Raw genomic sequence first — 14,128 nt, 5'->3', positions numbered from 1 at the left:
ATACCAGTTAGGTACTGAACAGTTATGTTGATAGGAGCGCCTGGGTGGCTCAATCAGTTGAGCGTCTGGCTCTTGGTTTCAGCTTAGGTCATGATCTCAGGGTCGGAGGATTGAGCCCTGCACCGGGCTCTGTGGTCACCATGGAACCTGCTTGAGATTCTTTCTCTCCCTTTCCCTCTGCACCTCCCCCCTGCACGCACTTGTTCTCTCTCTGTGTCTCTAGCTCTCTCTCTAAAACAAATAAATAAATCTTTAAAAATAACATATATTGGTGTAGGAAATATGTTATCTTTTAACTAATGTAGATGATTAGAACCAAGATTATAATAGTATTATTGAATTAAAAAATATATAGCTTTAAAAGAATTAAGTATTCTGCATTCAGTGGCAGAGATATGTTGAGAAAGCAAAATATTTTTAAATGTCAGCATTGTAAGTCATCTGTTCATTGACTTAAAATATATTGATTACTTTCTGTATAGAAAACACACCTATGAGTGCATTGTGGTAACGAGCGTTTTTTCCTTTTTAGCCTATATATGCAAACAGATTTCCAGTACCAACTTATGCAGCCAAGCAGCCTCAGCAGTTCCCATCAAGGTCTGAAGTGAATTCACTTAGATTACTTAACCAGAATAAAACCCAGGGTTAATGTCTAATATTTACCATCATATTTATTTAGCACAGGGTATTTCTTGCCAACAGTTTAGATAGAAAACAATTTTTAGAAAAGCTTTTAAGAATTTTTTATTTAAGTTTTGTCACATTAGTGCAGTGTCAACATGCAGTTTTAAAGAAGCCTGAGCAAGACAAGCATATGGTGCTGCAGCCTTGGGCGTATGTAAGATTCAGAAGCAAGGGCCTTTAAAATACCCAGCAACAGCAAACCAGATGGGTTAGACCAGCCTTCCTATTAGGAACTGCTAGAAAGGCTAGACAATGTAAGAAAATACGTGTTTGAAGGCCTGGGAGAACTACCAAGGAAATGAGGAAGAAGTGTGGGGCCCAGGAGAGGAAGGCAGCCCGGAGATAATCCCAGCTTTTGGGGGACACTTTTCTGTCCTAGACGTGTCTGCCAGTTTGAACATGAGAACTGAGAGGCTAGGAAACTGAGGAGAGCTTGCAACAAATTCACAGGGCGGAGGGGACAAAAACTGGAACCCAGCCAAGAAGGAGGTACCCTGGCAATCATCCCTGGCTTTGCATTGGGACCCAGCGATAAGGATAAGCTAGATCCTTAACTTACTTCTGCAGTTTTTTATGTTTGGCCCCTAATCAAAAGAGCAGACCAACAAGAAAAGAAAATGTGACTAAACCAAGAAAAGCCACAGATGATAGAAACAGACTCAGAGGGTAATCCAGTGAGAAGCATTATCAGACACAGACTTTAAAATGACTGTAACGGTTATGTCATTGAATTAATAGTTAAGTTTGAGAACTTCAGCACAGAACTACAAACTTTAATAAAAGAATCATATGGAAGTTCCAAAACTGAAAAACGCAGGTACCGAAATCTTTCAGTTTTCAATGGATGGGCTTAAAATCAGCAAGGAGGAACATTGATTACGATATTTTGCAATATATAAAATGCATCTTACCCCTCCCACCCCCAGAAGTCCTTCAGATTGCAATTGAATTGCAACACTGAGCAGTGTCCTCATGTATAATCTTTATTATGTAATAAGAGTGCATGAAAATCCAGCACGCATCAAGAAAGGAATATATAAATTGTGAGACATATGTTCACCAGGTAATGTTCTGGTGTGTTATTGGAGTAGAGGAATACTAGAATTGGATGAAGAGGGTGAGGAGGGGTATAGAGTTTAAGGACAGGTATAGAAGTCATAGCAGGTTTGATTCTCAGAGTGGATGTTAGTTTTGAGTGAGTTGGAATTTCAGCTCTATTTATGTAAACAGAGTTTTACATTTACATTTACATGTAAATGCCCTCACTTGTCTTTTACAGTTTGTGTTTTCAATTTCATGTGCTATTCCTTTTAAAAATCTGTAAACCAGAACCTTCATATAATATTTTTGATTATGAATAGCATTACTTTATGGTAGTTACTCCGTTTTAGATGCTGATTTCATCCTTTAACCATTGCATATAAGATGAATAATAATCTCAGAATATAATACACTCCTAAGAATTGTCAGCAGTGTTAAAGATGGTGTTACATTGGGCTTATAATGAAGTAGCAGTATTTTATTCAGTTGAAACACATGATTAACTGTCTTTTTTCCCCTCACAGGCCACCTCCACCACAACCGAAAGTATCATCTCAGGGAAATTTAATTCCTGCTCGTCCTGCACCTGCACCTCCTTTATTTAGTTCCCTCACTTGAATTTTTTTTTTCTTTTTTTTTTTTTACCTTTACTTTTGCAGACATCTTCAGGGAACTGAGCTAATCCTTTTTTTTCCTGATATTTTCTTGAAAAGCCTTTCTTCCTGCTGCAACTATGAATGAAAACAAAATACCATAAAACAAACTTTGCTAACACAGAAAAACAGAAATTGAGTAGTGGGAATTGAGAAATATAAGAAATGCAGTAAAGCCAGGGCATTTAGAATAACATTTCCATTTCCATCACTGAATAAGTCTTATTCAGTCATTCTGTGAGGTTAACGCACCAAACATGGATTATGTTATTTTAAACATGGTGTTGTAATGACTCTTAAATTAAGTTTTGTCATTAAGTGCTCAAATGTAATTCTGAATTTTGACCTTAGTTGCCACTAATGTAGTTTCTGGTTGAACATGTGATTATCTATTACCTGTGAAAACTAATTAGCTGTCAGTAATACCTGATATTTTTCATCTTGCACAGACTAATAATCATCATATGCTAGAATCGTCTATCTCATTTCACTACACAAAGCAATATTATGTCTTCAGAAGAATGCGCAAAACCCACAATTTAGATATCATAATCTTATTTTGAGAGGCAAAGTATGCTAAAAGTGTGTATGTGTGTATTCACACACAGTTATTGTCTTCCATTTTTATGATCATTCTATGGATAAATGATTCTATGGATTCTAGGGATAATAGAGTCTATGGGTCTATCTATGGATAGTGAATATTAGAAAAATTAATTTAATAATAGAATTTCTATTATGAATCATGTTAAAGCATGGCATTCTTTTACAATAGCATTATTTTAAATAAATTAAACTTTAAGGTACGGAGTATTTAATAGAACTAATCAAATATGCTGTTGATACATGGCTGTAATAAAGCAGGAGCTGTTATAATATCTTCAATCAAATTGAGATATCAAAACCACTTGAGAATTTCATGAGCACTTTAAGTTTAAAATCTGAAACTTCAAAGCTTGCTATTAATATAATTTAGAATGTTTACATTTACTAAGGTGTGCTGGATCATTTCTCTGTTGTAACTAATGTTTTCAAAGAAATTAGGCTGGAGACAAGAAGTTAGAAAAGGTTTTTCTTAGATAAAAGCAAAAAAACTAGTGAGGTGTGCAGGAGTTATTATTCCAGCTATGTAAAAAATGAATTTTTACTTTGTAAAAAATGATATGGATGGTGAAATTTTCAACACTCAAAAAATTTTCATAACCTTTCATAATAAAATTTAATAATAGGTTTATTAACTGAATTTCATTAGTTTTTCAAAAATTTTTGTTTGTGTATATATACATATACAAATATAACATTTGCAATAAATAAAAGACTTGAAATTCTGTTTTGTGTCGCCCAGTAACTTCCTAAATATCCAGCTTTTTATAACCTTATTAATTGAAACATCATACTAGTTTCAGATAAAACTACTAGTCAAACTTTTACAGATATTATCTCACTAATTTTCAGACTTCTGCCAAATTGTGCACAGTGACTTTTTTGTTATTAAAGAAAAACAGATTAGTTTTGAAAAAGAAAGATATTTCAGTTCTTTAAAGATGATACATTATTTTAACAATCTGGTATATATTAAAAATTACATGTAGGATGTGGGTGGACAAATACTCAGGGGCCAGGCAATCCAAAAAAAGGACAATAGGATATAGAAATATAGGGGAAATTTGTACTTCAGTGTATGCATTGTCTAGAGTTCAGGCTCTAGAAGAGAACTCACCTTTCCTGGAGATAGGATTCTAAAGGAACTATTTTACAATAGTAAAATGGTGTTATCACTGTAGATAACTGAGAGCAATGCAAAGTAGTTCTTATCCTTAGACATGAAAATTCTGTCCAGCAGAGGTTTAGCCCATATCCCTCCCGGTTTTGCCTCCAATGGCACATTTATTTCAATATTCCTGATCTTTGGATTTTCCTTTGAACTGGCTGTAATACCTCACCACTTTACTCATTAATAAACACACTCTTTAATGTGTGTTCCTTTAAAAAAAAAGTGTAAACAATTGCAAATGGAGATTCTTCATTTCAGTTTAAATCTCTAAATGAATTCATATAAGACTAAAATATTTGTGTCTTTCTCTCATATAGCTTCAATTTTTGCAACTGTTACTGGTATCACTGTAATCTTGGTAATATTTTAACTATATAACTTAAAACTTTTCTCAGAATTAGATAAATCCTTGGATTTTTGAATATTTAGAAAGTTTTTTTAAAAGACTTTGATCAGTCTGAACTTCTTTTACTTTTGTATATACTTTTTACATGTTTTATATGCTTTTCACTTAGGTTTTCCTTGATTTATTCTGGATTGCTGTTAAAAATTATAAAATTTCTTGGCCATAGATGTCACTTCAAATTTTGCAAATATTAAAGGGCTTCTTTGCCATCTGCTAAAGACATTTTAATAATTAGATCAATTATGTGTAACTTTGATATCACTGTTTGACTATATGTTCACAAAATTACCTTGCTTAGGATATTGCAGTTTCCCTTTCGCTCGAGCAGATGCATGGGTCTCTAACCACATTGTAATTAAGCGCAATCCAGGTTTTCTAAGCTCAAATCAGATTTTATTTAATTCCATAAATGTTTACTGAAACTCTACCATCTAGTGGGATCATTAGGTACTGTGACATATAAGTTCTGGATGGTACATCTAACTCCTGTTACGGAGAGAACTATATACACAAGTAAGAATCATATAAAGTCTGCTCTATTAAAGATTTAAACAGGAAAGGTTGAAGAAGAGAAACAATAAATAAACCAGGATTTCATTCAAAATACCACTAATTTACAAATCTAAGTAATTACTGTAGTTTTTCAAATACTATGAAGCAAGATGAAACCAGCTTTTGGCTAACTACTGCCTACAGTGTTAGTCTAGCATTGGCCATTCTGTTGTTATACAAGCTGCGGGTAGATTTTTGTTGCCTTGTTTTTGTTCATGCTAATTCTTTTTAGGCTTAGATGATCTGTTGAAATCCTATGCATCAGTAAAATCACATCTCAACTGTCAGTTTAGGCGTGGTGATTCCCTAAGTGAGCTTTTCTGTGTTCCCACCCAGCCTTTCAGTTTGTGTGTCTGCCTTTCTGTTAATTAGTATGATCGATTCATTCATTCTTTGGGATTTCAAAAGAATTAAAAGATAGTGCATGTAGGTGGAGACTGGAGGTGAGGCTGAGAGGGAGGAGGCATTGCAACACCAGGGAATAAGGCAGTGTCTATTCAGAAAAGACCAGAAATCAGAATGGCCAAAGGATTGGGAATGGGAGAAAATAGGTGGCAGCCTGGGCTTGGAGTTTAGAAATTTTTCTACTGGAACGTAAGTACTGGAACTCTGGGTGAGAATCTTCTCCATCTCATTCACTACATGAATGAGTAAGTATTCACTGTACCGAGAAGGTATTGAACAAGGGAATGATGCCACATGAATTCTAGCCAAGGGCTTGTGAAGAACCAGACTAACTGGAGGGAAAGTAGACAGCCTGATTACACACTGCGTTTGAGCAGTAGGTATGGGGGGAAAAAACCACGGCAGATTCTTCAAAGATAACCAAAATCTCACTTTTCCCTTTTTTGGAATCTTTCATACACCTGGCTTTTTAAAATTTTATAAACCCAGCTTTAGTAAAATAATGAATGTGTGCGTGCCTATAGTTTTAAATTCAGAAAGTATCGCACGATCGTCTTTTAAAACATCTGGAAGCGTGTGCTACAAAACAGTCTACAATAAATGCGTTAGTTCTTTCAGCTCCGTCAGCACGAAGCGAAAGGTTGGTGGGGGACCGCAAGTGCGACGTCCGGGGTGGCTGGATAACCCCACAAGAGCCGCGGGCACGCGGGATTCAGGCTGGGCAGAAGGTGGGCGCACCCTGCAGGCGGCTAGCATTCGGGCCTGCATATGGAGCGCGCCCCTGGGCCCAGCGGCCTCGCGAGACCGCCGTCCCATGAGCGCGCGCGCGTAAGCGGCGGCCGCGGCGTCCTTCGAACGCTCCCAACGGCCGGCGGCTCAGTCCACTCTCGGAGCCCGGGAGCCACACCATGCTCGGCCTAATGCTGCTGCTTGCTGGGCTCGGTGGCTTGCTGGCATCAGGACCCGGTAAGGCAGCGGAGACCCTGTTACAGAGGGTCTGGGCAGAGGAAGGTTTTTCTTTTCCTTCTCTCAAGGAGTACCTGCTTCCGTCAAATGGTGGCCCAAGTGGATTGAAATCCCCGAGCTAGCCTGGAAACCCTGCCTTTTGGGGGCGCTCTGTAGGAATAGAGAAGTGACTCCCTAGAGGGGAAGATAACGTTAATGAGCTCAAGGACAAATCTCTCTCTTTTGGAATCTGGGGTGGGGGTAGGCTTTCTTGTAGGTCTTTCATGCGCGTCACGGAATTGCCCCAACGTTTCTTGCACTCAGAAGCACCCCAGAATCTTCTTGAACTCCACTCAAAATCCAAAATCGAAAACAAAAGCCGTACTCTCCTCATGTACCATTTGTTCCAACGTAACTTGTCTGGCATACCTATGGGAATAATTTGTCCTGCAGTAAAAAAAAAAAAAAAAAAAAAAAAAAAAAGAATCTGTGCTGGATATGCTGACTATGACAAAGGCGCATTATGGCAGGATACAAAGCCTCAAAATTTTAAACTGTATTGGGGTGGTTTAGATGCCAGCAAACATTTTAGATATGTTCTTATTTTTCTTCCCTTTTTATGCACTGTTCTGAGTGTTGCCATCCTGTGTCAGTGTGAGTATATGGAGTGTCTTTTTTCCCCATCTGTACAATGTTCCGTGGTTTGGAGGTACCGCAGTTTATTTAGCCAGCTCTTTTGTTAATGGAATTTTGGATTGTTACCATTCTTTTTTGCTATTAACATGTTGTATTAGTGACCTTGAACTGCCATAACGAAATACCCTAGACTGAGTGGCTTGAACAACAGAAATTTTTTTTCTCACGGTTTTGAAGATAAGTCTGAGCCCAGGATGCCATCATGGTGGGTATCTGGCTAATAGACCATTGCTTTCTTAATGTGTATTCAGATGGCCTCTTTGTGTGGGCAGAGAGAGCAAACTCTCTCTTCTTACAAGGGCACTAGTCCCATCCTGAGAGATCCACCTTCATGGCCACCCCTAACCCTAATTACCTTCCAAAGGTCCCGTTCCTAAATACCATCACAATGGGGTTAGGACCTCAGCATGAAATTCTGGGGGGACACAAAACTTCACCATAACACACAGTATTTTAATGCAGTGGCTTGCAAACTTTTTGGAATTTTTCTTTACACATTAACAATTACAGAAATTCTCAAAGAGCTTTTGTTTACATTTTGTTTATATCTGTTAGTACTTGTCATTTTGGAAATTAACAGAAATTTAAGAATTTTTATTAATTCATTTAAAATGACAGTAACGTCTATGATATGTAACATAAGTTACACATTTAAAAAATAATTATTTTCTGAAACAAGAATTTAGAACACTGGCACGATTTTAGATTTTTGTAAATCTCTTTAATGTCTGGATTAATAGATAGATTCTCATATCTATTTCTGTGTTGAATCTGTTTTATGTTTTATTTGAAGTATATGAAGAAAATCCAGCTAATGTAGCTGGAAACAGGAAGAGTATTTTAATAGCCTTTTCAGATAATTACCAGTATTCTCTGGATACTACATCAATACTTGATAAATGGAAGTTAGTTGCAATATGGAGTCTAAAACATATCAGTGAACTTTTCAAAATATATTCTATTAAGAATTCATGGGATCTTGAACTTTGGATTTTTTACTCATGAGGTTTTTTTTTTTAATGCAGTACCTTTGTTTTTTAATTTTTTATTTTAAATTACAGTAAAATGTGCATAACATAAAATTTATCATCTTAATTTTTTAAAAAAATGAATCAGCTTTTTTTTTTTTTTACAGTGTTTTAGGTTCATAGCAAAATTAAGAGGAAGGTACAAAGATTTCCCATATTCGCCATCCCTCTGCTATTGACATCCCACACATTTTTTACATTTGGTACTTTGTTAAAATCCAAGATCCCACAGTGACACATTATTATCACCCAGAGACCATAGTTTACCTTAGGATTCACTCTGCCTGTGTACATTCTTTGGTTTTAACAGATGTATCATGACATGTATCCACTATTGTGGTATATAGAGTAGTTTCAGTGTCCTAAAAATCCTCGGTGCTCAGCCTGTTCCTCCCTCCCTCTCCCCTAACTTCCACGCCACTGACTTTTTTCTGTCTCTGTAGTTTTGCTTTTTCCAGAATGTCGTATAGCTGGAAGCATACAGTATGTAGCTTATTCAGTTGGCTTCTTTCATTTAGAAATATATATTTAAGGTTCCTCCATGTCTTTTCATGGCTTGATATCTTACTTCTTTTTAGCACTATTATTTCATTATCTAGATGTACCAGTTTATCCGTTCACCTACTGAAGGATATCTTGGTTGCTTGCAGGTTTTGGCAGTTGTGGATAAAGCTGTTAGCAGACATCTGTGTGCAGGTTTTGGATTTGGACAAAGGTTTTCAACTCCTTTGTGTAAATAACAAGGAGTGGGATTGTTGAATTATATGGTAAGAATATGTTTAGTTTTGTAAGAAACTGCCAAGCTATCTTCCACAGTGGTTATATCATTTTGCATTCCCACCAGCAGTGAAGGAGAGTTCCTGTTGCCCCCATCCTTGCCAGCATTAGGTGTAGTCAGTGTTATGGATTTTGGTAATTTTCAAGGGTATGTATTGTTATTTCATTTTAATTTGCAATTATCTAGTGACATATGATATAAAGCATCTTTTCATCTTATATGCCATCTATATATATATATTTTGATGAGGTGTATGTTCAGGTATTTTGCCCATTTTTAAATTGGGTTCTTCATTTTATTGTTGAGTTTAAGAGTTCATTGTGTATTTTGGATGAACAGTCTTTTATCAGATATGCCTTTTGCAAATATTTTCTCCCCCTCTGTGGTCTGTGACTTGTCTTCTTATTCTCTTGACATTGTCTTTTGCAGAGCAGAAGTTTTTCATTTTAATGAGGTACGGCTTATCATTTGTTTCTTCATGCATTATGGGTGTTTTAGCTAAAAAAATATTGCCATACCTTATCATAATTTGGATTTTACGTTTAGGTCTGTGATCCATTTGGGGTTGATTTTTGTGAAGTGTGTAAAGTCTGTGTCAGATTTTTTTTTTTTTTTTTGCATGTGGAAATTCACTTGTCCTAACACTGTTGAAAAAGTTATCTGCTGCTTTGTATTGCCTTTGCTCTTTTATCAAAGATCAGTTGACTATATTTATGTAGGTTTATTTTTTCTGGGCTCTTTATTCTGTTTGATTGATGTATTTGTCTGTTCTTTCACCGGTACCACACTTTGTTGATTACTATAGCTTTATAGCAAGTCATTTAGTCAGATAGTGGCAGTCTTCAAATTTATTCTTTTCCTTTAGTATCGAATTTGCTATTCTGGGTTTTTTGCCTCTCCATATAAACTTTAGAATAAATGGGTTAATGGGATTTTGATTAAGGTTGTATTGAATCTATAGAGCCAAGGTGAGAAGAACTGGCATTTTGACATATTGAGTTGTACTTTCCATGAACATGGACTTGTCTAATTATTTCATATTTTTGGATGCTCATATAAATGATGTGTTTTAAGTTTCAAATTCTACTTGTTAATTGCTGGTGTGTAGGAAAGTGATTGACTTTTATTTATTAGCCTGGTTTCCTGCAAACTTGCTATCTTAACCATTTTTAAATGTACAGGTCAGTAGTGTACAGTTTAATGGCATAAAGTACATTCACATTGTTGTGCAGCCTCACCAGTATCCATCTCCAGAACTTTTTCATATTCCCAAGCTGAAACTCTGTACCCATTAAACACTAACTCCTCATTCCCCTCTCCCCTCAGCTCATGGAAACCACCATTCTACGTTATGTCTCTGTGGATTTGACTATAATAGGTACCTCATATAACTGGAATTGTGGTGTATTTTTCTTCTTGTGACTGGTTTATTTCACTTAGCATGACTCCCTCAATGTTCATCTATGTTATAGCATGTGTCAGAATTTTCTCCTTTTTAAGGCTGAGTAATATTCTGTTGTGTGGAATATAAATGTATAAATACATATTTCATTTTGTTTATCCATTCATCTGTAGGTGGATATTTGGGCTGCATCTTCTTTTGGGATATTATGAATAATGCTGCCATAAACATATATGGACATGTGCTTCTTTGGGTCCCTGTTTCCAATTCTTTTGCATATATATTCAGAAGAGGAGTTGCTGAATCATATGGTAGTTCTGTTTTTAATTTTTTTGAGGAACTGTCACACTCTTTTTCATAGTGGCTACACAATTTTACATTCCTACCAGCAGAGTACAAGGGTTCCAGATTTCCACATTCTTTCCAACACATGTTATTTTTATTTTATTTTTTTTATGATTATAGTCTTCTTAGTGCATATATCATGGTATTGCCTTTTAGCTATGATGTGCATTCTCCCAATGATCAGTGATGTTGAGCATCTTTTCATGTGCTTGTTGACCATTTGTGTATTTTTGGAGAAATGAATGTTCAAGTCTGTTTTTAAAAATTGGTTGTCCTTTTTGTTGTCAAGCTGTGAGAGTTCTTTTTATATTCTGGATGCTAGACCTATTTCAGAGAAATGATTTGCAAATATCTTTTCTCATTCAGTAGGCTGTCTTTATTTTCTCATGAGTATCCTATGATTCACAAAAGTTTTTAATTTTGATGAAATCTAACATATATATATATTTTCTTATATTGCTCATGTTTTTGGTGTCATATCTAAGAACCCATTGCCAAATCTATAATCATGAAGATTTATTCTTGTTTTTTTCTTCTAAGAATTTTATTGTTTTATCTCTTAAATTTATGTTGTTGATCCATTTTAAATTAATTTTTATATATGGTGTGAGGTCGAGTTCCAACTTCATTCTTTTGCATTCTTTCTGGTTTCTTTTTATTTATTTTTTATTTTTTTATTTTTTTAAAGATTTTATTTATTCGACAGAGATAGAGACAGCCGGCGAGAGAGGGAACACAGGCAGGGGGACTGGAGGAGGAAGAAGCAGGCTCATAGCAGAGGAGCCTGAAGTGGGGCTTGATCCCATAACGCTGGGATCACGCCCTGAGCCGAAGGCAGCGCTTAACCGCTGTGCCACCCAGGCGCCCCTGGTTTCTTTTTATTAACTATATCCTGCTTCTGTTTATTCCTAATAATGCTTTTGCCCCACTAAAGTCTATTTGTGCCAATATTAACATAGCTACATCAACTTTCCATTGGCTAATATTTGCTGTAAATATATATTTCCTCTCCTTTTATGTGACAGATTCCTTAGTGCTCACTGAGTATCCACCTTTTGCCTGCATTTCTTGGCCTTTTTCCAAACTCTCTCTTGCTTATGAGTTTAAGAAATGATGTGTGTAATTTTTGGATCAAGGCAATTAAGAGTTGGTATCCTTCTTCCATCTCTCTTTTTTGATGCCACAGTAATCTTCGAAGCCATGAGCTGAGTTTATGGTGTTACCAGTTGGAGGAGCCTGGATCTTTGAGTCACTACTTCAGTGAGAGCTCCTGGTGACCCTCATCAGACTTTACATGAAAAACAAATAAGCTTTTATTGTGTTAAGTCACCAAGACTTCAATATTTTATTTATTACCATTCTATAGCCTGATCAGCCTAAATTGACTAATCTAGAAATTGGTGTGCTGTCATAACAAACTTAAAATACACATCTTTGACTGAGCTGCTGGGCAATGAATGGTGGATAATGGATAGTAGATGACAAAAAATTGAAACCAAGTGGAAGTTACAAAACATTTCATAAAGTTATATTTCATAAAGCTTTAGTAAACTGTATGATTGATTGCATTGTACAGAAGTTAGATAACAAAATGTTATCTTTCTGCAGTGGAGGTCAGTTTAATTACTCAAGTTTGGTAAAGTGTTAAGAGAAGGAGATAATCTCAGAAACAATTGGCCAGTTTGCAAAAAGAAATGATAGGGAATAAATCCAGAAATTCAGGGCCTTTCAGGATTTTAAAGGGTGACTGACTCCAGATTCCAAATAGTAAGAAATGGAATTTAAAAAGGTTTGAACACCAGTGCATCAGTAAAACTCTCAATTAGATAAAATTACTCAGGTCAGAGCTCTAATTAAGGGTATTGACATATATTTTTCTAGATAGACTCAAGGCTGCTATCATTAAGTTGAAAGAGGGAGAGAGAAAGAGAGATGAGAGGGGAGGGAGGGAGAAATAAGAGTTAGGCAAAGAAATTATAGAAGGACAGAAAATATTTGCAAATCATTTGTCTGAAAGGGGCCAAGTATCCAAAATATAAAAGATGCAGAAATAAAGCAGAGTTGAAAATTATGACTTTAAAAAGTTGTATGTATATTACTTATATTGAAAGCAACTACATGAGGAATTACTACGTTTTTGAAGGTACTGTATTAACAAAAGAATTTCAAACTCAGATTAAAAAAAGCTTTTGACTATTTAAGAATTAAAACAGCCTTTGGGGCGCCTGGTGGCACAGCGGTTAAGCGTCTGCCTTCGGCTCAGGGCGTGATCCTGGCGTTACGGGATCGAGCCCCACATCAGGCTCCTCCGCTATGAGCCTGCTTCTTCCTCTCCCACTCCCCCTGCTTGTGTTCCCTCTCTCGCTGGCTGTCTCTCTGTCTGTCAAATAAATAAATAAAATCTTTAAAATCTTTAAATATTATCTTTTTTTTTCCAAAGATGGGGGAGTGGGAGAGGAAGAAGCAGGCTCATAGCGGAGGAGCCTGATGTGGGGCTCGATCCCGTAACGCCGGGATCACGCCCCTGAGCCGAAGGCAGACGCTTAACCGCTGTGCCACCAGGCGCCCCAAAGGCTGTTTTAATTCTTAAATAGTCAAAAGCTTTTTTTAATCTGAGTTTGAAATTCTTTTGTTAATACAGTACCTTCAAAAACGTAGTAATTCCTCATGTAGTTGCTTTCAATATAAGTAATATACATACAACTTTTTAAAGTCATAATTTTCAACTCTGCTTTATTTCTGCATCTTTTATATTTTGGATACTTGGCCCCTTTCAGATTCCAGTATATATTGCTAAATGACAAAAAAGATACTTTTGAAATATAACCACAGTATCGTGATCACACCTTAAAAATTAGCAATTTCTTATATCATCCAAATTCCAGTCAGTTCAGATTTTATTTCCTTTTTAAATTTTTAATTAAATTTTTAAAAAATATTTTATTTATTTGAGAGAGAGAAGGAGAGACCACAGAGGAGGGGGCAGGGGGAGGAGAAGCAGGTTCTCTGCTGAGCAGGAAGCCTGATGCAGGACTTGATCCCAGGACCCTGGGATCATGACCTGAGCCACCCACATACCCCAACTTGTATTTTTTTTAAACTGAAGTATACTTAACACATAACATCCTGTTAGTTTCAGGTGTGCATTGTAGTGATTCAAGGTTTTTATACACTACAAAATGATCTCCACAATAAGTCTGGTTACCATACAAATTTATTACAATATAAATGACTATATTCCCTATGCTGTACATTACATTGCCATGACTTATTTATTTTAAAACTGGAAATTTGTACCTCTTGATGTCATTCGTCTATTTCCCCACTCACTCCATCCTGTTCCCCTCTGTTAATGAACAGTTTGTTACCTGTGTCTGTGAGTCTGTTTCTGTTTTGTTTTGTTTGTTGTTTTGTTT

The 14,128-nt window shown here is 36.2% G+C and overlaps 2 protein-coding genes across 10 annotated transcripts in view; both read left to right on the top strand.

The window, feature by feature from the left end:
- Window positions 1-2,767, top strand: part of ADAM9 (ADAM metallopeptidase domain 9) — a 142,681-nt gene extending 139,914 nt beyond the window's left edge. For both annotated transcript variants that reach the window (XM_002925248.4, XM_019805972.2), the window contains exons 21-22: window positions 533-600; window positions 2,253-2,767. In XM_002925248.4, coding sequence (XP_002925294.1) covers window positions 533-600; window positions 2,253-2,346 — 162 coding nt within the window. In that variant the 3' untranslated portion in view covers window positions 2,347-2,767. The remainder of the gene's footprint in view (window positions 1-532; window positions 601-2,252) is intronic.
- Window positions 2,768-4,751: 1,984 nt separating this feature from the next.
- LOC100473137 (disintegrin and metalloproteinase domain-containing protein 32) overlaps window positions 4,752-14,128 on the top strand; it is a 175,136-nt gene continuing 165,759 nt past the window's right edge. For 2 of the 8 annotated variants that reach the window (XM_034647551.1, XM_034647553.1), the window contains exon 1: window positions 4,752-6,484. In XM_034647551.1, the coding sequence (XP_034503442.1) occupies window positions 6,427-6,484 (58 nt within the window). In that variant the 5' untranslated portion in view covers window positions 4,752-6,426. The remainder of the gene's footprint in view (window positions 6,485-14,128) is intronic. The other 6 variants (XM_034647555.1, XM_034647556.1, XR_004621916.1 and 3 more) reach the window with 4 other exon arrangements.

The sequence above is a fragment of the Ailuropoda melanoleuca genome, chromosome 18 (genome assembly GCF_002007445.2).
Source record: "Ailuropoda melanoleuca isolate Jingjing chromosome 18, ASM200744v2, whole genome shotgun sequence".
Lineage (NCBI taxonomy): Eukaryota > Metazoa > Chordata > Mammalia > Carnivora > Ursidae > Ailuropoda > Ailuropoda melanoleuca.
The sequence above is the reverse complement of the archived record's forward strand: the minus strand, read 5'-3'. Positions and strand labels throughout refer to the sequence as shown.